The sequence below is a fragment of the Mytilus galloprovincialis genome, chromosome 9, assembly GCF_965363235.1.
Source record: "Mytilus galloprovincialis chromosome 9, xbMytGall1.hap1.1, whole genome shotgun sequence".
Lineage (NCBI taxonomy): Eukaryota > Metazoa > Mollusca > Bivalvia > Mytilida > Mytilidae > Mytilus > Mytilus galloprovincialis.
Window position 1 is genome coordinate 13,697,012 of NC_134846.1, and position 25,734 is coordinate 13,722,745.

The following is a 25,734-nucleotide window of genomic DNA, read 5'->3' on the forward strand; positions in this document are numbered from 1 at the left end:
TATTCACCAATATATTTTAGAGTTGAAACGTGTCAATAAAAATATGAAATAGTAAACAAACCATTTTTCGATTATATGAAAATTAACTTATTCATTGTATCTATAATTGCTGTAAAAAGTTATAACATAGGTTTGTCAAAAATGATTTGGAAAGAATCACGATTATCAAGCATTAACAGATATACAAAAGAATAAATAATATAGTTTTAAAACAATTCAGATTCATTGATTTAGACGTCAACAGACAGAAACCGAACGACACATTAAAACAAAAGACAATCTATATATTTAAGTTTAATTTGAAAAAAGTGGACATAATTATAAGAACAAAAATCCAAGTGTTCTATGAAGTAGAATATAATTGCTCTAAGTAGGGTATTTTTCCGTTGATGACATACGTTTAACTATTATATATAGAATTACTACTTATATCATCGTTTTCTTCCGCATTAAACCAAGTACTATATAACTGGTTTACTACCTACGCTTTCCTATCAATCAAGTTTTTTTTTAATTTCGGAAATCACACGGTACAAATTTCATGTGTATTTAAAAAATATGATCTATGAACCATCACACTTATTTATTTCTCATGTCTATCCTCATGATCAGGAATATGGACATTCTTTCTTGTGTTGTTGTTTTTCACGTCTTAACTGGAATTTATGGAAAAGGTAAGTTATTGGACTTTCCAAATAAAATGTTTAAAACGTGAAGGACTGCTATTAAACTTAAATAATCCTAGCACCTTTAAAACCGGAAAATTATTAACACAGATTAAACCAAAAAACTACGATCTCTCTACAGCAATTCAAGAAAACGAAAGATAAGTAAAATGTAAAGCTAAACTATTTAAAAACAATAAAATATATCGAAATCTTGAAAAATTGATACGGTTCAGGGACACATCATATTCAGAAAACACATGAATGGTGATTGCCTTACAAGGAACAGTTTTAACAAGGAAAGTCATAACATAGATCTTCAGTTTATGAAGGATTTGTTTTTGTATGTATATTACAACAATTTTGCGAATTTTGAACCAACTTTTATGATTATTTCCTACCAAGTTGTCCTGAAATATAGATCTACTACAATTCTGTAAATTTATATATTACTACCATTTTTGTTTTGTACTCAATACTCAGCTTAAAAAATAATTCATAGTTTTATTGATTTGGTTTTGTTTTTTATAGATGGTTTTACAATAAAACAAGTAAATCTGTGTTCTATAAATCTAAATACCTAGTTATGAATTACCTGAATGAAAGAATTGAAAATATTTGCAATTTTAGACAAATAGTTGTTGATGAATAGCTTAAAGTCTTATATTTATATTTTGACCTCTTGGAATACTTTAGGTTTAGAAACAAACACAATAAATTGGCATTGCAAAGGATATAATGGCGTCGCCGAGTTGTTTTCATGCGTTCATAGAAAATTTTACAACGAAAAAGGCTGCATGGAAAAAATAAAGATGGTGATTCAAACCGGTAAGCATTTAACTAATAATTGTTTATAAATACAACTCCATTTATTAAATACTTAACAAATAACATGAATAGATAAAGGCAACAGTAGTATACCGCTGTTCCAAAGACATCAATTAATTGTAAGAAATAACAAATCTGGGTTTCAAATTAGAACAGAGGGAAACACATCAAGTTTAAGTGAAAAACAATGGATGAACGGAATACTGAAAAGCAAAATAAAACAACACGATTTTAAAGAACTCTATTTTGCTTGGTCTGATAAGTGTTCAAACAAATGTTCGTTTAATTATGATACTGTGTATTTTTAAACATCCCATCATTATGTTTTTGTTCTATTAAAAGGTCATTATCTTAATGATTTATTATAACTTTGAAAATACTTTTAACTACAAAATTATTTTATATAAATGTGTTGTTTGTAATATCTATTATTTTTGCTGGTGTGCTTTGTACGTGCTACTTTTTGTGTTTTTGTGATACATATGACGAAGTTTTGTACTTATAACATTCCACCAAATATGTTATTGTTCTAGTATAAGTCATAATGTTATTGTTCTAGTATAATATTATCAGATTATTACATGGCATTTTTCATATCGCATGTATTATCAGCCCTAGGTTCAATATCAGCCCAAGAGCCGCATGGCTCGAGGGCTGATATTGACCGAGGGCTGATAATGCATGCGATATGAAAAATGACATGTTATGATCTTTTTATCATATGCTTCAACAGTAGAGAAAAATAACAGATTCATAAATTGATCCTTTTACATGGTTCCCGAAGTTTAAAGAGTAAAAAGGTTCCAAGGCCGTCGGACCCAAAATTTGATGCATTCAATATGAAATCTTTCTATCATATGCCTCAACAGAGAGAGAGAAAAATAAAACATTTTAATATGAACGAATCGACTAAAAAATAATTCAACAATATACATAATGATCACTGTTTGGAAAAGTCAACTTTTTAAAGAAACTTTCTAAATTATGTTTCAGAAAAAAACTTTAAAAAATGCATTTCTTAAATAATGTAATTGTTTGTTTTTTTTTGTTTTTTTTTTTTATTATTATTTTAAGCAATATTCATTCCAGTATTCAAGTAATTGTTTTGTACACTACTTTGTAATGTTTTTCACTGAAAACGTAGCATTGAGGTGTATTTTCCGGAATTGGCCGAGTATTACCGGAATGCCATGTGATAACGTTACGGAAAGGCATGTGATAACAATCGAAGCATGTGATAAACTTTTCATATCAGCCCGCTAAGCACCGATTCGAAAAATATGGAATTTACGTCAATTTAATACTATTATCATACGGTAAAATTTATATGTTATTTAGTCTAAGTATATGATAATAACTCTTTTAAAGACAAAATTAGTTGATATCTCTCCCCGTGTGAACATTCCCACATCAAATACACGGAACCTCGAAATGCAGTCATTTGTTTTGATTTTATATACATATAAGTAGTAATGCATGTGGTAATTTAATTTTTTTTGTTTGTTTTGTTATATATTTGTTTGTTTTGATTTGATTGAGCTTGTAACACGGTTTTGATGGCTGTATAAAATTGAGAATGGAAATGGGGAATGCGTCAAAGAGACAACAACCCGACCAAAAAAAAAAAAAAAAAAAAAACAGCAGAGGGTCACCAACAGGTCTTCAATGTAGCGAGAAATTCCCGCACCCGGAGGCGTCCTTCAGCTGGCCCCTAAACAAATATATACTAGTCCAGTGATAATGAACGCCATACTAATTTCCAAATTGTACACAAGAAACTAAAATTAAAATAATACAAGACTAACAAAGGCCAGAGGCTCCTGACTTGGGACAGGCGCAAAAATGCGGCGGGGTCAAATATGTTTGTGAGATCTCAACCCTCCCCCTATACCTCTAACCAATGCAGTAAAGTAAACGCATAACAATACGCACATTAAAATTCAGTTCAAGAGAAATCCGAGTCTGATGTCAGAAGATGTAACCAAAGAAAATAAACAAAATGACAATAATACATAAATAACAACCGACTACTAGCAGTTAACTGACATGCCAGCTCCAGACTTCAATTAAACTGACTGAAAGATTATGATTTCATCATATGAACATCAGGCACAATCCTTCCCGTTAGGGGTTTAGTATTATACCATCATAACATATATGAGAAGAACATAACCCGTGTCATGCCAACAATTGTTTTTAAAAAAATAATGTGTTTAGTTCCGATGCAAAGACCTTATCAGTGACTCAATATTAACGCCAAAATATGCAATCTTTAATGACTTGACAACAGTATCGTAATTATATCCCTTCTTAATAAGTCTATTCAAAGGTTTTGTAAGTTTCTGAGGTGAATACTGACACCTTTGTGCTTTATAAAGAATATTACCATAAAAAATTGGATGTGAAATACCTGAACGTATTAGAAGTCTGCATGTTGAGCTATAATTACGAATGATGTCTTTATACCGATGATAAAATTTAGTAAATGTTTTAACTAGTTTGTGATATCGAAAACCCTGGTGTAATAATTTTTCAGTAATACATAAATTTCTCTCGTTAAAATCTAAAACATTGTTACATACACGAGCGAATCGTACAAGTTGAGATATATAAACACCGTAAGATGGTGACAAGGGAACGTCACCATCTAAAAACGGATAATTAACGATAGGAAATGAAAAATCATCCCTTTTATCATAAATTTTAGTATTCAGCTTTCCATTAGTGATATAGATATCAAGATCGAGAAAAGGGCAGTGGTCATTGTTAGTATTAGCTTTATTTAAAGTAAGTTCAACAGGATAAATTTCATTAATATACATACTGAAGTCGTCATTATTGAGAGCCAAAATATCATCCAAATATCTAAAAGTATTATTAAATTTGTTTATCAGATGTTGTTTCGATGGGTCTTTGCTTATTTTTGTCATAAATTGTAACTCATAACAATACAAAAACAGGTCCGCAATAAGTGGTGCACAGTTAGTCCCCATTGGAATTCCGATAATCTGACGATATACGGAATCCCCAAAGCGAACAAAAATGTTACCTAGTAAAAATTCAAGGGCATATATAGTATCAAAGCATGTCCAATTAACATAGTTTTTTTGTTTATTGCTACTAAAAAATGACCTAAAAGAGTTTGAACATATATATTCACATTCTGATTTTTTGAATGACCAATTAATTAGGTGTGTGAATTTTTTCTTAATGAGAATGTGAGGCAATGTGGTATACAGGGTAGAAAAATCAAAACTTTGAACAGATTCAAAATCACCAATATAAGCATGCAATTTATCAAGTACTTCCAACGAGTTCTTGACACTCCAAAAGTAATTCATTCCACTATTTTCGAAGGCCTTATTATCCCTATTATGACAATTTTTCTTTTATGTTTGTTTTGTTCACGCATCGTCTTAAATATAATGGAATTTGATGAGACTGTCATACAAGTGAGAGGTTAAGCGCTATAAAAGCAGGTTCAATCCACCATTTTCTGCATTTGAGAATTCCTGTACCAAGTCAGGAATATGCCAATCGTTGTCCATTGGTTTGTTGTGTTTTATGATTTGATTTTGCCATTTGATTGGGGACTTTCCGTTTTGAATTTTCCTCGGAGTTCAGCATTTCTGTTATTTTACTTTTTATGAAATAAACTTTACCGTGCTTCATGAAAGATTAACAAGTGAGTCAGATAACTCTACTGAAAACTGAAAAAAAGTAGATGAAGAGCAATGTTTTTCTCTCTCTTAACATAAATGACTACTAAAATATTCATTTAAGATTTCGCTTATGAAAACAACAAACCGGAGATTCAAACAGCAAGCTAGAAATATAAAAAATAAATAGATTTATGATAAATCTGATCACAAACATTCTGCCTATACTTAGGAAAACTGAGTGCTCGCCGTGCAGACAGTAAAGATCAACTTTCTTAAATTATTTCAACTCACAAGGTTAAGTAGATTTTAAAACTTACAGTATTTTGAATATAAAAAAAAATTAACAATATACTCTGAGGATAATTCAAAACGGAACGTCTCTAATCATATGGCAAAAACAAAAGCTCAAATACATCAAACGAATGGACAACAACTGTCATATTTCTGACTTGGTACAGGCATTTTCTTATGCAGAAAATGGTGGATTTAACCTGGTTTTATAGCTAACTAAACCTCTTAATATGCATGCAAATCATTTGCTATTACCTAGGCTTATATTTTATATAGGTCGATTTGAACATCGGTTAACTACTGTCGCACAAGTTTTATAGATTATACAACATTTGTAATTTTCCCCCAAAAAATAGAAAAAGTCTTTTTAGTAAATCATATAAGTCCCTTGGGGTATCATAAGCCGAGCTTTATAGAAATGGACATCAAAAGTCGAATGTTGTTTAATTTGCTACTATGAAATTTAAAAGACGAAACATATCATGAAAAGCTCTGGGAACTAAGGATTTTCTTATCCCAAGCATAGATTACCTTAGCCATATTTGACACAACTTTTAGGAATTTTTGGATCCTCAATGCTTTTCAACTTTGTACTTGTTTGGCTATATACATATTTTGATATGAGCGTCACTAAAGAGTCTTATGTAGACGAAACGCGCGCCTGGCGTACAAAATTATAATCCTGGTACCTTTGATAACTATTTACACTACCGGGTTTATGCCACTGCTGGTGGACGTTTCGTCCCCGAGGGTGTCACCAGTCCAGTAGTCCAGTAGTCAACACTTCAGTCTTTACATGAATATCAATAATGGGTTCAATTTTATAAATTTCCTGTTTACAAAAATTTTAGGACATTTTGGATCCTAAATGCTGTTCAATTTTGTACTTGTTTGGCTATATAAATATTTTGATATGAGCGTCTTCAAAATAATTAAATTGACGGTACATGTACCAATGTTTTTGCTAGAGATGCACATTTCTACAATTAATGTCTATTCAGTGATCATCGAGACCAACTTATTAAAACTAAAACGCAATACAAATATTGAAGAACAAACTAAACAAAAAAGGACATAAAAAGGCAAAAGAAGAATACATCTCGTCATGCATCCTAAATCAGTTAAGCAATAACAATAAATTAAAGAAGTTATTATTTTGTAACCTATCAAATAAAAAATCCTTTCTAACAAAGGTTCTACAGTTATATTATATACGATTAAACACATTTTTTCTAGAGGTTATTGAAGTGTAAACCGGGGCGATTAACTCACAAACTGAATAAAAGTTTCGGACTTTTATGTCAAGTTTGTGAGTAAGAGACCCGGTTTAAACATCAATAACCTCTAGCAAAAAATGTTTTTAATCCTTATAATTCTTCAGCCAAACATACGCGATTATTAGTGTACATTATTTGTTTGATGGCTGCTATACTTGTCATCAAAAGCACAATGACATGTTGTAGCTAAGCAGTACGCCGCCATTTTGACTTTCTAAAAACAATTAATGTCTGATAAATGCAACAGAATCTAAAATAAAATAGCACCTACCTCAAAAACTTATTTTAATTAAAAATTATTCGAATCTGAAACGTACATGTAACAAAATAATATTTCCATTGAAACTTTTCATTCATATGACGTCGTGTTTTGCCAGGACGTAAATTTGCCGAATCCTTCATGAAATTTCGCGGAATTTTATTTTTTTTAATACATTTTCGAAGCTTAAGTGCATTTATTATGGCATTTTTAACTTTTTTTTATTCGAGCGTCACTGATAAGTCTTTTGTAGACGAAACGCGCGTCTGACGTATATACACAAATTAAGTCTCCTGGTATCTATGATGAGTTCATTTGCTACCACTCGGTCGTTGCCACTGCTGGTGGAAATTGATTTCCCCGAGGGTATCACCAGCCAACTAGTCAGCACTTTTATGCTGACATAAATTATCATTGATATGGTTATATTTATAAATTAACTGTTTATAAAATTTAGAATTTTTGAAATACTAAGGCTTTTCTACCTCAGACATAGATTATCTTAGCTGTATTTGGCAAAACTTTAAGGAACTTTGTTTCTCAATGCTCTTCAACGTCGTACTTTATTTGGCCTATTTAACTTTTTTTTATTCGAGCGTCACTGATAAGTCTTTTGTAGACGAAACGCGTGTCTGGCGTATATACACAAATTAAGTCCTGGTATCTATGATGAGTTTATTTATTTCTTTTTTTTTGGTTATATATGCATTAGAATAGAAACAACTGTTATGCAATTGTTTTATAATCTCAATTTGCTGAAAATCCCAGGATCGCGTATTTTATAAAAATTATAATTGACCAATCAAATACAATTAGTTATAGATATGCAAATGATATGAGAATTATCATGTATTAAACCTTCATTTTTTAACATTATTGAAATTGGTAATTTTGAAATTCTTTGTAATCAGATGTTGTCATGATTACATGTAGTTTAAGCATCAATTCAATCAGTTACTTTGAGAAATTATGTAATCATTAATTTAATTTTACTGTACAATCGATAAGGTAATTGTAATTTAATCAATTACATTGAACGTTACCAGATCCATCTCTGCATAAAGACTACTACCTTTATACAACTATCATATTTCATAAGCAAAACACAAATAACAACAGTCCACACAATTCACTTAGAATCGATTGTTCCGAACTAGAAAAAATCCCGCATTCACAAAACACATACAAAGCATTATCAAAATCTAATAAGAAATAAATTATTTCGTTTGTCATCTTTTTATCAATACTTATATAGGATCGTATTGTTTTCACTCTTACCGTCCCGATAATAGTAAATTTATAATAAAAAGCGGATATGAAACTTAATTATTTCATTATATAAAATTGAGTCGTTACTGCTGCTAGTGAACATTACTCCTAAATGTATCCTCACTTCAGTAGTCAGTGATCTGTAACTGACAAGATTTGAAAAATACGTTTGTTAAATTCTTTTTCAGTAAATAAATTATGACAATATTTAAAAACTGTTGGTTGAACTATCTAAAATAAATGACACCTTTGAGTGATTTGATTTAGTTGTAGCTAAGCAGTACGCCGCCATTTTGACTTTCTAAAAACAATTAATGTCCGATAAATGCAACAGAATCTAAATAAAATAGCACCTACCTCAAAAACTTCATTTTAACTAAATATTATTCGAATTTGAAACGTTCATGTAACAAAATAATATTACCATTGAAACTTTTCATACGTATGACGTTGTGTTTTGCCAGGACGTAAGTTTGCCAAATTCTTCATGAAATTTTGCGGAATCTTATTTATTTTTTATAATACATTTTCGAAGCTTAACTGCATTTATTTTATTTCTTTTTTTGTCATATATGCATAAAAATAGAAACAACTGTTATGCAATTGTTTTATAATCTCAATTTGTTGAAAATCCCAGGATCGCGTATGAATAGATTACGAGAGTAGTTTCGGAAATATGGTTTACCGAAGTGTAAACCAAGAGAAAAATTATAATTGACCAATTAAATTCAATTATTTATAGATATACAAATGATATGAGAATTATCATGTATTAAACCTTCATTTCTTTTACATAATCGAAATTGGTAATTTTGAAATTCTTTGTAATCAGATGTTGTCATGATTACTTGTAGTTTAAGCATAAATTTAATCAGTTACATTGAGAAATGATGTAATCATTAATTTAATTTGACTGTACAATCGACAAAGTAATTGTAATTTAATCAATTACATTGGACGTAACCAGACCCATCTCTGCATTAAGACTACTACCTTTATACTACTATCATATTTCATAAGCAAATTATAAATAACAACAGTCCACAAAATTCATTTAGAATCGACTGTTCCGTATTAGAAAAATTCCCGAATTCACAAAACACACACCAACATACAAAACATACCAAAATTTAATTAGGAATACATTTTTTCGTTTGTCATCTTTTTATCAATACTTATATGGTATCGTATTGTCTTCACTCTGACCGTCCCGATTATGGTAAATTTATAATAAAAAGCGGATATTAAACTTAATTATTTCATTATATAAAATTGAGTCGTTACTGCTGGCAGTGAACATTACTTCTAAATGTATCCTCAGTTCAGTAGTTAGTGATCTGTAGCTGACAAGATTTGAAAAATACGTTTGTTAAATTCTTTTTCAGTAAATAAATTATGACAATACTTAGAAACTGTTGGTTGAACTATCTTAAATAAATGACTCCTTTGAGTGATATGATTATTATGCTTTTATCTTCTTTCTTTAAACTCTATTTAAGAAGAAAATTTCTTCGAACGCATACAATTTACAAGATGTTTTTAACACTTACTTGTTTGTTTGAGAATTATGGTTACAACTGGTAATAATCTCTCTCAATGGTATACATCTACCTTGAAAAAATGTTGTAGACCACCGTTTTGGATATTAGTTTTTGCTGCTAAAAACGTTTGAATTAAATTTTGTTATTGAAAAAAATTTATGCAAACATCTCGTGTCTCTAAAGATATCAAATATTCCATTGCACGAGTTATATCAATCGATGTATTATTTCATATACATATTTAATATACAGCCATGCATAAGAACTTCACAATGGAATGTTTGGTGGAGCAGTCAAAGCTTCCATGTACAAAATGCGCTGGAAACAACAGCTGTTCAGACAAACTCTGCAGAGAACTATTGTCTGTTTTCATAGGTAAGCAAATAACAAACAAAATTTCCATTCTATTTCAATGTGCGCAAATATAGTTGTAACCAAATGGTCCATTCTCGATATTTAAAAATAAACATATAAGTTCTGAACACATAACTATCTCATATCCTCTCATGTGTACGTCTAAAAGTTTTTGATGCTTCTTTTTCACTCTTTATAAATAATTGTATTCTTACAGTAAATAAACATTGTACCGTTTTTTCTACTAGTCACATCCATTGTACCAAATGAAAAATAAAATTGATGGTTTATATCGCTTGTAAAAATTTGTAAATTTTACGGACGCCATCCCGAGTTGGTTGACAGTTATGGAATAACCATTAACGTTTCACAGATGATATCGGATATATTCCTTACATCGTAACTACAATCCCTTCCCTTTTATGAATGTGACCTACCGAATTAGACTATTTAACGGATTTGTTATAACATGAGCAACACGACGGGTGCCACATGTGGAGCATGATCTGCATTCCTTTTCACGGAGCACCTGCGATCACCCTTAGTTTTTGATGGGGTTCGTGTTGCTTATTTTTTAGTTTTCTATGTTGTGTCATGTGTACTATTGTTTGTCTGTTTATCTTTTTCATTTTTAGCCATGGCGTTGTCAGTTTTATTTTCGATTTATGAGTTTGACTGTCACTTTGGTATCTTTCGTCCCTCTTTTGTAACTTTTCAGAATTGTAACTCTAATTTTTTTAATTGATTCCTTTGTAAATTAATAAATTAATACAAAATAAAATGTTCCCATTCATTCTAAGAGCTGAGAGACAAAAAAAAAACAACATTTTACTGTCCATTTTTTCTATATTCAAATAATTTCTTTTTTTTTTTTATTGCAGAAGAATTACAGAATCGGCATAAGCGGAGCAATAATGATAGAGGTAAAAAGGTGACGAATAACAAACAATGAATTCAAACATAATTATTTGTTACATATTTAAAAAAAGACCTTTATTACGATAAGTGGACAGTTATCAATTTAATTTGTTCTTCCACAACTAAATCAGAAGCATAGCTTTTGCAAATTTCCTTTTTATTTAAATTGAATTCATTGTCTTCTTTGAAAAATGCAAAATTTAATTCATTTACAACATTGTAGTTTATTCCCATTATTTCCGCATTTTTTGTTGTCAAAAATCATACATATAGCAAAACTGTAGATCTTCACAAGGGTATTTTGGCTTACAATCCATCTTGATTCACCCGCTATTGCAGTGAATTACAGCAATATATTTCCACGACTAGAATACCCTTGATCCTAAAAGTGTTTACTTTAGAAATCAGGTTTTATGATTCAAATGTTTGAATGAATGGTTCATTAGTTATGATATTCATATAAGAACCGCAGCTGTTTGGAATGTGCTGTGAATCCAATCTCCGGCGCAGAGTTCATATCTATTCCATACATGGTCTGCAATACTGCTTGTAATATGACACATAGCAGAAGTGATATAGAATGTAGTGTTATGAAGTTTTGAACGGAACGGATATGATGTCTCCGCCAGAGATTGTGATAAATCTTTATTTTTTTTGTAGAATCACATAACTCTGATGATGCTACATCCGGTGATCCAGACGATGAAAACAAAAATAAGAATGGAGAAGAAAATAGAGGAGTTGATGAAACCGAACAAGACGAAAAAACAACAATTGACCGTAAGACGTGGAAATTAAGAAGTGGTTTTTCGTTGGTGCCTATTTTTGTTTATTGGGGAAATCCTTAATCTTTGTGATTACTAATTATTGTTGTTGATAATTCTGCATATATTCCTGTACTGAAGCTGCATCTGGTTAATCATTTAAATGCGTTGTTCGTCGTTCCCATCGAAATCATGAAAATTAGTACTCTACGAATAACAAAAATGAATCCACAGTATATAGATATAGGAAGATGTGGTGTGAGGGTCAATGAGACAACTCTCAATCCAAGCCCCATAGATATAGGAAGATGTGGTGTGAGTGCCAATGAGACAACTCTCCATCCAGGTCACATAGATATTAGAAGATGTGGTGTGAGTGCCAATGAGACAACTTTCAATCCAAGTCACATAGATATAGGAAGATGTGTTGTGAGTGCCAATGAGACAACTTTCAATCCAAGTCATATAGATATAGGAAGATGCGGTGTGAGTGCCAATGAGACAACTTTCAATCCAAGTCACATAGAGATAGGAAGATGTGGTGCGAGGGCCAATGAGACAACTCTCCGTCCAAGTCACATAGATATAGGAAGATGTGGTGTGAGTGCCAATGAGACAACTCTCAATCCAAGTCACATCGATATAGGAAGATGTGGTGCGAGGGCCAATGAGACAACTCTCCGTCCAAGTCACATAGATATAGGAAGATGTGGTGTGAGTGCCAATGAGACAACTTTCAATCCAAGCCCCATAGATATAGGAAGATGTGGTGTGAGTGCCAATGAGACAACTCTCCATCCAGGTCACATAGATATTAGAAGATGTGGTGTGAGTGCCAATGAGACAACTTTCAATCCAAGTCACATAGATATAGGAAGATGTGTTGTGAGTGCCAATGAGACAACTTTCAATCCAAGTCATATAGATATAGGAAGATGTGGTGTGAGTGCCAATGAGACAACTTTCAATCCAAGTCACATAGATATAGGAAGATGTGGTGCGAGGGCCAATGAGACAACTCTCCGTCCAAGTCACATAGATATAGGAAGGTGTGGTGTGAGTGCCAATGAGACAACTCTCAATCCAAGTCACATAGATATAGGAAGATGTGTTGTGAGTGCCAATGAGACAACTCTCCATCCAAGTCACATAGATATAGGAAGATGTGCTATCAGTGACAATGAGACAACTCTCCATTCAAGTCACATAGATATATAGATATAGGAAGATGTGCTATGAGTCCCAATGAGACAACTCTCCATCCAAGTAATATATATATATACATATATTTATAAAAGTTAAAAGTCAATGAAACATCATTCCAAAGCCACACAAAAATCTATGGTAGAAAGATTTACTAAGCTTTTACCATTTTCAATAACTGACAAGTCTACGTGCTCTACACAGATAAATTTTTCTTACATACATCTCATATGAAATTTACCTCTAACTATCTTATTCGTGCGTTAAAGTTTTACATGAATCGAAATTCTCATGAATCTGATTTTGATGTTTTAGGTGAATTTCAAAGTAGTTAACGAAATATAAAACCAAAATGCGTTTTTCATGTTTAATTCAAAATTTCAAACTTATGTTATTTGAAGAAAAGTATTTTCAAAAATTCATGTGAATTTCACGAAAAAAAGTTTATGTGAGCTTCAAATGAGAATCATGTGAGTTTGAAATGAGTATTATGTGAAACTCGTGTAAAACAGTTCACGTTTGTTTCACGTTTAAACTCGTTTGCGTTGAAATGCACGTCTACGTCACACTAGATTCACAATAATAAAATTAAAGTAACAGTGATTACAAAGATCATTGGATATTACAAATGAAAAAAACCTGATGAAAATATAAAGATATTGTATTAAATATAGTATCACACTATTTTCATACTTAGTGAAAGATAAATAATTAATTCCTACACGTTTATGAATTGCTTCTCATTTCATAAAATTGAGAATGGAAATGGGGAATGTGTCAAAGAGACAACAACCCGACCAAATAAAAAACAACAGCAGAGGGTCACCAACAGGTCTTCAATGTAGCGAGAAATTCCCGCACCCGGAGGCGTCCTTCAGCTGGCCCCTAAACAAATATATACTAGTCCAGTGATAATGAACGCCATACTAATTTCCAAATTGTACACAAGAAACTAAAATTAAAATCATATAAGACTAACAAAGGCCAGAGGCTCCTGACTTGGGACAGGCGCAAAAATGCGGCGGGGTTAAACATGTTTGTGAGATCTCAACCCTCCCCCTATACCTCTAACCAATGTAGAAAAGTAAACGCATAACAATACGCACATTAAAATTCAGTTCAAGAGAAGTCCGAGTCTGATGTCAGAAGATGTAACCAAAGAAAATAAACAAAATGACAATAATATATGAATAACAACAGACTACTAGCAGTTAACTGACATGCCAGCTCCAGACTTCAATTAAACTGACTGAAAGATTATGATTTCATCATATGAACATCAGGCACAATCCTTCCCGTTAGGGGTTTAGTATCATACCATCATAACATATATGAGAAGAACATAACCCGTGTCATGCCAACAACTGTTTTTAGAATAAATGTGCATACATATTTTGCCAGCTATAATTTTGAGAACATTTTAAAAACCAAAAACAATGAGACCAGCACAATGTTATGATGCCCAAAGTCATTTTGGAAAATCAATAAAAGTTCCTTAAAATAAAAGCAGCAATGATATTACATTAACAGTATCATTAGCTCCAATAAGCACCAAAAAATTAAGTAGGAAATTTCTTCTTTTGCGTTTTCTTTTATACTACTTATAATTGACAATAAGAGCCTGCAGTGTAAAATTCTTCTATTAAATTCAAGCAATTTATATCTTACTTCAACAATACATCCCCCACATTAATCCTATAGTCTTTTTTTATCATATCGGTCTTCAATAAAGGCAATAAAACAGTGGAATATCGCTGTTCGAAATTCCTACATCGATTGAGAAAAAAACCCAAATCCGGGTTACAAACTAAAACTCAGGGAAACGCATCAAATATAAGAGAATAACAACGACACAACAGAAACACAACATTAAAATGTAACACACACAGAAACGAACTATAATATAACAATGGCATTTTTCCAGACTTGGTATAGGAAATTTTAAGAAAAAAATGGTTGGTTGAACCTGGTTTTGTGGCATGCCAAACCTCCCGCTTTTATGGCAATGTTAAATATAACATTAAAATGATATCATTACATGCCAGGACTACAATACAAATAAATGGGAGAACATATAGGACAGAGAAACTCACTAATAATAGCTAACAAAAGGTACCTGGTACAACAGTCTTGGTTATTCATTATTAGATTTCAATTATATCGGCTTTGATCGTTCCTACGAAGTATTATATTGACAGAAACTACTACGACCCAACTTCAAACGTTTCATCTGCGATGCCGCGCCAAACTTAATGACATGTTAATTAGCTTGAAACATGACACGTTATTTACATACCAGCGTGAGGTGCCCTACAATATTGTCATCTCGGTTGCTTTCGGGATTACGGAAATAAACGAAGAAATCGAAAGTTGTGATTAATTCTTAGGAAACAGCAATCGGCAAACCTCGGTAGATTCCGTTACCTAACTGTGCATATTGAGTGATTGATGGATCAATGCGAGTCATCATTAATTCTATAGAAAAACACATTGACGATGGAAAGTTATTAAATAAAGGCCCCTTTTTTATTGATTAATTTTTTCGGTAGAAATTGCACTATATGTAATATATATCGCAAGTTGTGATTATATAATAACTACTGTTTACTCCATTGAGTGGCACACATTTCCTGCATATTTAAGACGATTGTAAATGATCGTTCTGATAAAATCAAAAGATCAAAGAGATTTTTAATAAATGTAGGAATTATGAAGCTTCGCTCTAAATCCAGGGTAAGATCATTGGTTGGTATATACACATGTTCAGCTGAACTCCGATGTGTTGAAATATTGTTTTAGCACTGCGACTCAAAAATTAGTATAGGGACATTATACAAATACTTGTGCGACTGTTCAATAATATATACCAGTATCATTTGGACGGTTTCATTTGGTCGGATAATGATCACATATTTTAAAGGACAGAAATGTATTATATAAATATCTGTATAACGTAGTTAGATATCTGTTTTCTTCTGCTGTATTTTGTTGATTGGTACTTGCTCGATTAATTTTCGTATTGTAGACTGGAAATTTCTACTTTCCAGGATTATCCAGTAACTTAATAACATTAACGGTACCAATTTTTCTGCACCAGATGCGTATTTCGACAAATAATGTCTCTTCAGTGATGCTCGTAGCCAAAATATGTAAAATCCAAAGCTTATATAAAAGATGTAGAGCTATAATCCAAAAGTTTCAAAAAAGTATATCCAAATCCGTGAAAGGAATCAGAGCTTTGCATGAGGGAGATACATTCCTTAACTTATAATATTTTTTAACATTTTGTAACAGCAAATTTAATAACACAAAAAATCCGTATTTTCATGACAGTACTGGAGTACTGGCTACTGGGCTGGTGATACCCTCGGGGACTAACAGTCCACCAGCAGAGGCATCGACCCAGTACCATATATATTACTCTGAACTTCACAGTTTTGATATTTATCAAATATATTTAATGTTAACCGGCGGTAACCGGAACACACCTTAATCGCGATTTAAACTTCACCCACAAACTTATAAAATAATGTGACTCACTATTTCAAATCGTTGCAGAATAATTAATTCTGGGCCGATTTTCCTTTTTTATGCATCAGTCGATTTGTTTAAATAAGTTGTTTACGAATAAAGGTCTACCGACGCGATTGAAATAAGTTAAGGTGTTTTCCGACAGGTAATATTGTTAAGCTGTCTAGATTAAAACCACGTGATTGATAAGAAGTATCTCTGGTCAATTTATGACCGCGGCATCGCAGATAGTCACAAAAGAAATTAACGACAGCGTACTAATTAGACATATCTTTTCTACAGGGCTAGCCGGGTTATAAATAAATGCTAATTAATCGTTGTAGTTCCTGTCAATATAATACTTCCAATTTTCCTGGTAAAGGTTAATTGCTGTTTCATTAGTTTTTTTTTATGTATGAATTTAAAGAACCTTTACAAAAAAATTCTGAAATCTGTATGTTTGCTTAAAAAAATAATTTGAACAATGATGATTCTTTATTTTAGATGTAGAACATTACGATGATACCACAGAAAGTTATAACAACGATGAAAACAAAAGAACTACAGAAAACGAAAAGGGACAAGGGAAAAGAAGGAAAGAAGACAGAGAAAACAATAAAAACGGTAATATCAATAAAAGTAACAACGAAATTACTTAAAGTGAAAACGCAAAGGAAAAAGTCACCCTACAATACAATAAATCAATGCATGATTATTTTTCTTTAAAGTAAATATATGGTCTTCAAAAGTTGAAAACTCCATTTTCCATATTCCATGCTTTAAATACTCAGAGGCAAGACAAGTTTTGCATGCTGCAAAAGATTTGCTGTTGTTACCACAAAGTTCCGTGGAAAAAAATTACAACTAAATAAAAATACTTTAAATTGAGGATGTTTTTGATTTCGGAAATGTACATGATGTAGATGAACATACAGAATGAACACTTCCTTTAATCTTTTTCAAATTACATGTATCAAATGAAACATCACCTAGGGTAAAACAGTTAAATGCAATCAAATGATTTGCCTAATGATGAGAAAAAACTGTGTTTTCAAAGAAATACCTTGAGGTATTTTTAATCTCAAAACGAACACAAATATTATCAAGTGAAATGGAAAAAAAACAAAAAAAAAAACAACAAAATAGTGTAATTATTAAATTCTTTTTCACCATTTTTCGAATATGAGCGTTTGTTGTCAAACGAAACTTCATCGTACTGTTTTCCGTGGTTTTATAACTCCACTAGTAATTATCGAAGAAATAATTAGAAAATATCGATATGCATGAAACGTTGGTAGCAAAATGTAACCAATCACCATAGAATTTATCGACATGAAATTAACACTTATGCAATTTTGCGTCTCTATATATTTTTTCTGATTGAATTTGCATAATAAATCATGTTTCGTCAAAAGATTTACATAGAAATGTATGATAACCTCGGAAAGTTCAATATCAGTGTTTTTTTTTATGGTAAAACAAACAAATCAATATATTTACGATAAACGAGGAACTTATGAGAGGAAAAAATATCAGATAAAATGTTCACGCAGAATGATGTCCACATACAGAAATCAAAGAGGACGATTTCTCATTTAGAATACAATTGAATAAAATATTGTTAAGGACAGTCATAGCCAATAATGAATGTAAAATATACATGTACTAACTAATAAAAAATCTGCCTGTACATCTCATAACAATTGCATATCTGTAGATGTTGAACTATAGCCACCAGGCGTCAAATGGACCATCGCACCTCCGAGTTTTACATGTATATATGCATGTTATTTGTTAATGATGTTTTTCTTTTTTTCAGAAATATTTAAACTTGGAGCAATAGTTGGTATCTCAGTTGGAATAACAGGCACAATCATATTATTTCTGATCATACTGGTTATTATATTCGTATGCAGACGAAGGTAAAGTTATTTTCGAATGATTAACTAAAAATTCCAAAGTTCAATCGGAAAAAATATATTTGTTTTAGTAGCGGTTTTCAAACTTTTTGTTTGTTTTTATGCCTGTATTAGTCTTCTTGCACGTATTCAATAAACTTTAGATTTTTCTTTTGGTACTTTCTGTTTCTTCATTATAACGTTGTACTCTTGGACACCTGTTCTAAGAGTGAGAATGCACTTGTTTTAATTTTTGAAGATTGTTTTAACTACATGGTCACAATTGATCGTCTGTCAATTAATCATTAACATATCAAACATATAACGCTATGTATTAATTGTGATTCACAATATCAAGCGTTTCATATGAGTGAGCGCTTTGAAATAATTTTAAAAGGCTGATATTATTAGTTACATAATGTGCTAGTGACCTAATACGGTATACATGGGGTCAGTAAATTCCATATGGGGTGAGAGCGAAGCGCACTATGTAACGAATTTATCTTACCGATTATCTTGACATGTGAAATTTAGAACTGTGACCTATCAAAATGGTCAAGTCTTCAATACCTGTTAGCATTAAGAAACTACTTCCATTGATCCTACAAAAACAGATGCCAACAATAACAACTTGTTAGGTTTAAATGCGTTTTATGAATTTATTTCCATCTTATTTATAGAATGAAATTCAAAACAGTGTAGCTGTGGCCATTGATTGACACATTTAAATCATCCATTGACTGGGACAATTTAGGTGAACGTTTGTATGTAACGACCAATGTTCACTATGTACTTTTTAAAGACACTTAAACTATGGGGTCACCAAAGGTTCTCAACACCTAAATAAAGTAATTCGAAAAATTAATCAGAAATAACACGATATTTTGATTTATATCAATTATATAAATCAAAACACAAAGGTTATTCCTGATTAATTTTTCGAATTATTTTATAATTAAAGGCGTTAAGAAACCTTTGGTGACCCCACAGTTTAAATGTCTATCGTAGGTACGTCGTGAACAGTGGTCGTTACAGACAAACGTTCACGTAAATTGTCCAAGTCAATGGATGATTTTAATGTGTCAATCAATGGCCACAGCTACACTGTTTTGAATTTCAAGACTTTTTTTCAGTATCATTTTGTTTTTATAAAGGGAAGTAATACCATGTACTAACCGTGTATTAAATAAGCCCCGCCTCCTTTTTACCTAATATGGAATATAAAGGGACGTAACACCACTACTAACCGTGTATGAAATAAGCCCCGCCTCCCTACTAACCTAATATCAAATATACACGGTCTCCGCGAGGACGCTCTTAAACAACCATATTCCTAGAAATGTATAGGAGGTAAGATAATATTGCATACTTTATATGTATTGATGCTTTTATTCAGTACAATTAACCTCCACACATTATCTCATATACATTGTACTGTTCAAATTGGTTTCTTGACATGGATCGGCATTCGTGCTTCCAGCTTTTAGTTTTTTTTTAATTTGGGTGTTCTTTGATGTAGTGGGTCTAGAGATACGATTATGACGCATAATGTCATATAGTGTTATTTTCATTTTGCATGCCTTTGCATTGTAATAGATATAAGACGATGTGGTATGAATGCCAATGAGATAACTCTCCATCTAATCCAGCAATACTTAACGATATTCAACACGGTGTCTTGACATAGACCGAACAGCAAGCTATAAAGGGTCAACAAATGACTAGAGTAAAACTATTCAAACGGGAAAACCAATGGTCTAATCTACATAAAAAACGAGAAACGAGAAACACTTATAAACCAAATCAACAAACAACTTAATTTTTTTTACATAAATAAGACCGTTAGTTTTCTCGTTTGAATTGTTTTACATTGTCTTATCGGGGCCTTTGATAGCTGACTATGCGGTATGGGCTTTGTTCATTGTAGAAGGCCGTACGGTGACTATAGTTGTTAATGTCTGTGTCATTTTGGTCTTTTGTGGATAGTTGTCTCATTGGCAATCATACCACATCTTCTTTTTTATATTTAATAAAATATCAAATTCCGGACTTAGGATAGGTGCAAGCAAATGCAGCGGGTTCAACCGTTTTAATAGCTACTAACCTTCCCATTGTCTGAAAAAAATAGTGTAACATTTCAAAGTAATAAGGCACACTATAAATGTCCTATTTATAGGCGTTATGTTTTCTGGTTTGTCCGTTAATTCGTTCGTTCGTTTGTCCCGCTTCATGTTAAAGTTTTTGGTCGAGGTAGTTTTTGATGAACGTGAAGTCCAATCAACTTGAAACTTAGTATACATGTTCCCTATGATACGAAGTTTCTAATTTTAAAGCCAAATAAGAGATTCCGCCCTCCCATTTTCACTGTCCACTGAACATAGAAAATGATAGTGTGGATGGAGCATCCGTGTACTGACGAAACATTCTTGTTGACGTCTGTTTCTGAAACATTTGATTATTTAGTTAGTTGTATTGCATTTCTAAAAGTACGTATCCACAGTTTTGGCTCCTATTAAAAGAGGGACGAAAGATACCAAAGGGACAGTCAAACTCATAAATCTAAAACAAACTGACAACGCCATGGCTAAAAATGAAAAAAACACAGAAAACAATAGTACACATGACACAACATAGAAAACTAAAGAATAAACAACACGAACCCCACCAAAAACTAGGGGTGATCTCAGGTGCTCCGGAAGGGTAAGCAGATCCTGCTCCACATGCGGCACCCGTCGTGTTGCTTATGTGATAACAAATCCGGTAAATAGTCTAATTCGGTAGGTCACATTCAGGAAAGGAAAGGGGATTGTAGTTACGACGTAAGGAACATATCCAATATCATTTGCGATACGGTTATTCCATAACGGTCAACCAACTCGTGATGGCGTCCGTAAAATTTACGAAGGGATGATTTCAACTTCACCATTTGGAACTCTTGGTTTAATAGCTTCCTTGTGAGCAGCAACCCTCTATCAAGAAAATCGTGATAGGAAATGCAAGCACGGGAATATCGTATCAATTGGGAGATATATATTAACATATGCAATACAACTAACTGTCCCTTTGGTATCTTTCGTCCCTCAATTAATTTGAACGGATTTTTCTTGTACTTTTAAGATAGTAGTATTTGTGTGTATGTGATGTATGGGAATAAAGTTTTTTCTATGTATTCAAATAATTGCAGTCTTAACAAATAATGTAAGTGTTAATTACTCACACTATTTTGTCACTATAACAGTCAATAAAAAAATTGGCGTACAAGTTGTAGGTTTATCGTGCTATAAATTCAGGTTTGACAACACATTTTCTTCTGAAAATGTATGTACTATCAGGAACATATATATGTATCAGCCATACTGTTCCAAGGTACTATGAACAGTACTTGTTAATTGACATAACCGTGCGTTTGATATTTTAAGGTTTTATTATTTCCCTCCATTTTGAATTTATCATCAAATTTTGTATTTTTGCAAATATCTTTTTTGGTAATTAATTTATCGTGATAATCTATTTAGACGCTATGATTTAAACAAGGTTTTATATTTAATGCGTTCGCCTCAGTTTAAGTTTGTAACCCGGATTTGTTTTTTTCTATCGATGTATGAGTTTCGAACTGCGGTATACTACTGTTGCCTTTATTTACAGCATTAACTCACTATTTTTCCACAAATATTCGTATATTCTCGTAGTAAGATACAGATCAGCATTTAAAATCTATATGTTTATCCTTTTTCTTATTCCAAGTTATTACTTATATGTTAAACAGATCAAAGAAAAGGAAGCGAAAGAACATAACAAGATTACAGCCTATGGACCAGAGATTTGAGATGGCAAATCTAAAAAGTAATACATCCTGTACAAACAAGGAAGAATACCATAGTCTTTCTACAAACAAATCTCAAAACACTGACGAGGCACAAGGCGAGTACTTTGTTCTCGATCCCTCCATTACGAAATATGATAAAGACTTGAGGAACCGGAATTTACCAGAAATTGCAAGATGCAGTAGTACAGATGGTGATGAGAATGTCTACTATGAAATTGATGAAGATAAAATGAAATCTTCGACAGATTTGGAAGGAGTTCATAAGAAGCAAATAAAAGAAGGTAGAGTTCAAGGTTCTCTCCATAGTTATCGGACCAAAGATCTATTAGGGTATGTCAAATGGTTGTATAGCTTGCTATTCTGTGATATGCTATTTTTTTAAGGGCGTTCGTTGGCCTATACTGTGGATTCATTATTATTCGATGGTTACCAATTTCCGTGTTATTCGTGGATTCGTGTGAATGAATTTTCGAAATGTTCAACGAATCACAAATTTTTGATCAGGTTGTATGCAGACTTTGGGTAAAAGCACGAAATCACATATCAAGGAAAATTGATATCAACGTCATACAATTTACGGTGGTTATTTGTCTCATTGCAACAAAACCACACCACGAATTGTATTGAGCAGCAAATATTTTACAATTATATCAATATGATAGAAACTGATAATTTATTTATCGGATTATATATGTGTGTTTTTAATTTTGAAACCATTCTTTTTAAGCTAACGAAAATGTAACGTCGGGTCAATCATTATGACGTCGGGTCATAAAAAGTTTCACTGCAATAAAGGAGTAGGTTCAGTAAGACCCCTTTTTGGCCCCAAAATATAGCAGTTTTACAAAATTGTTAAAATGTAAACTTTTAGTTATTCATTAGACAGTAGAATGCTTCTGCTACATAAATATGGGCTGTTTTTGACAATACAATGCAAATTTATCCGGTACTAGCACCATTAAGTCTTGCTAAATTACTGAAATCTTCATAATTCTAGCATTTTAGTTAAATTTTAGACGGTTTTCGTGTAAAACGAAAGTGGCCGCATTCGTGTTCATCCTTAATATTAAAACGTAAGTTGTATTTGATGATAATACATAACATATATAAAGGTTGAGGATGAACACGGATGCGGCCACTTTCGTTTTTACCAAAAACCAACTGAAAAATGACATTTTTCGTATTTGGCGAAACCTTTTCAACTTTTTATCTCCAGTGCTGTACAACTTTGTACTTTTTTCTCTTTCGATCTTTTATATCTGGGCGTCACTTGTAATTCCTGTGTGGACAAGGCGCGTTTTTGGCGTATTGAATTTTAAACCTGATGCTTTTTGTTATCTATTTATTAATCATGTTTTTCTTTGTCTAATATGTTCTTCTATTTATTTGTATTGTAGTCCTGTAATATTATGTTGTCATTTCAATGTTATATTTAACTTTGCCATTAAAGTGCGAGGTTTGGCATTCCACAAAACCAGGTTCAACCCACCACTTTTATTCCCCTTTAAAAGTGTCCTGTACCAAGTCAGGAAGATGGCCATTGTTATATTATTGTTCGTTTCTGTGTGTGTTGCATTTTAACGTTGAGTCGTTTGTGTTTTCTCTTATTTTTGAGATATTGAGATCAGATGTGGCACGGTACTTGTCTATCCCAAATTCATGTATTTGGTTTTCTTGTTATATTTGTTATTCTCGTGGTGTTTTTCTGATGCTTGATCCGTTTCTGTGTGTGTTACGTTTCGGTGTTATGTCGTTGTTCTCCTCTTATATTTAATGCGTTTCCCTCGGTTTTAGTTTGTTACCCCGATTTTGTTTTTTGTCCCTGGATTTATGAGTTTTGAACAGCGGTATACTACTGTTGCCTTTATTCGGCATATTTGGTAGATTTTTCATGTTTGAGCTTGAATCGGATGGTTTTTAATGACTAAATCTGTTAAAATCTTCCACATAAACTAATTAATTCAAATGAAATAGACACTTAAGTGTTTAAAAAGTGGTCAAAGTCTTTTGTCAGATGAACCTGAAATTTGAGGCCAAAATCGGTCCTTACGGCCGGACCTACTCCTTTGGGTATTGTTCTGACCAACTCGTGTTTTTTCGCTGTTAGATACCTGGCATAATGTTGAAAGTAAATAATGTCTTTTTGTTCGTCTTTTCACAGTTATTACATTAAAATTATATGTTTTACAGATCAACGAAGAAAAGCGAACAACTAACAAGACTAATATCTGATGACCAACGAATTGAGATGGCAAATTTTGAAAGTAGTAAATCTAGTACAAAAAAGGAAGAAAACATTATTATTCCTGCAAACACCGTCGGGGCACAAGGCGAGTACTTTGTTCTCGATCCATCAGTGACGAAATATGATAAAGACTTGAGCAGTCGGGTCTTACAAGAGGATACAAAAATCAATGTTTCACAGGGTGAAGAGAAAGTTTACAGTGAAATTGTTGAAATTGAAACAGAAACCTCAAAAGATGGGATGTCAGATCACCAGAAGCAAGTAGAAGAAGTTCGAGATATAGCTATTTACCATACTGATCTGACCAACAATCGAAACCAAATAGGGTTTGACAATACAACTTACAATGTGACATTAAAGGTAGAAGATCAAATCTACTAGGACACAAAGTACTGTCAAAAAGATATTTTAGCGTTGATATCATACACAATTGTTTTCATTTTGTCTATGTTAAGATGAGATTTTCTGACATTGTTATTTACAATGGACCGTTCAGAATAGATTTGTTTACGAAGAATGAATATAATTATATTAAATTTGTTTAGCGCAATCACCATTAATTGCATCACTGTAAGGATCGATAATATATTATTCACATAAAATCTCACAATTTACGATAGGAAAATCATGAATTTGTAGATGTCAGTGTCCATTTGTCCGGGTTTCATTCCGAGGCCTTAAAAAACGAACCATGGTCTGGATAGGATCAGGGTCAAGGGAATTTACAAGGGTCGATATAGAAAAAGCCATTAGTGATCTTTTATCAAGTATTTAGCATAAGAAGAAATTAGAGAGAGAGAAAAAACAATAGATATATTTAATTTAAAAGAGGGACGAAAGATACCAGAGGGACAGTCACACTCATAAATCAAAAATAAACCTACAACGCCATGGCTAAAAATGAAAAAGACAAACAGACAAAAGACAAACAATGGTACACATGACACAACATAGAAAACTAAAGAATAAGCAACACTAACCCCACCTAAAGCTAGGTGTGATCTAAGGTGCTCCGGAAGGGTAAACATATCCTGCTCTAAAAAAACTAAACTAAAGTGCATTAGTTTAGTTTGAACAGTATTTATTAATGAAAAATTACAAGAATAGAATATTATAATACAATGTTACATAAAGTTCAAATATAGGATTCGGAAAGTGCTTTCACATGATCTAATTTTGCCTTGAATTTCCAATAAATCCTTTAGCAAACTATGGTCGTAATGT

At 32.2% G+C, this 25,734-nt stretch overlaps 1 protein-coding gene across 3 annotated transcripts; it reads left to right on the top strand.

The window, feature by feature from the left end:
• The first annotated feature begins 530 nt into the window (after positions 1 to 530).
• On the top strand, positions 531 to 25,135 carry LOC143044461 (uncharacterized). Of its 3 annotated transcripts, none has more exons than XM_076216495.1 (9): positions 531 to 674; positions 1,362 to 1,493; positions 10,045 to 10,167; positions 11,028 to 11,069; positions 11,725 to 11,844; positions 17,046 to 17,165; positions 18,361 to 18,463; positions 22,206 to 22,595; positions 24,456 to 25,135. In XM_076216495.1, the coding sequence occupies exons 1-9, from the start codon at positions 566 to 568 to the stop codon at positions 24,889 to 24,891; spliced, it is 1,575 nt and encodes a 524-aa protein (XP_076072610.1). In that variant the 5' UTR covers positions 531 to 565; the 3' UTR covers positions 24,892 to 25,135. The 3 variants fall into 3 exon arrangements, with proteins under 3 accessions (XP_076072610.1, XP_076072613.1, XP_076072612.1); XM_076216498.1 differs by having other exon boundaries at positions 22,206 to 22,546; positions 24,456 to 25,027; XM_076216497.1 differs by lacking the exon at positions 10,045 to 10,167 and having other exon boundaries at positions 545 to 674.
• The last annotated feature ends 599 nt before the right edge of the window (positions 25,136 to 25,734 follow it).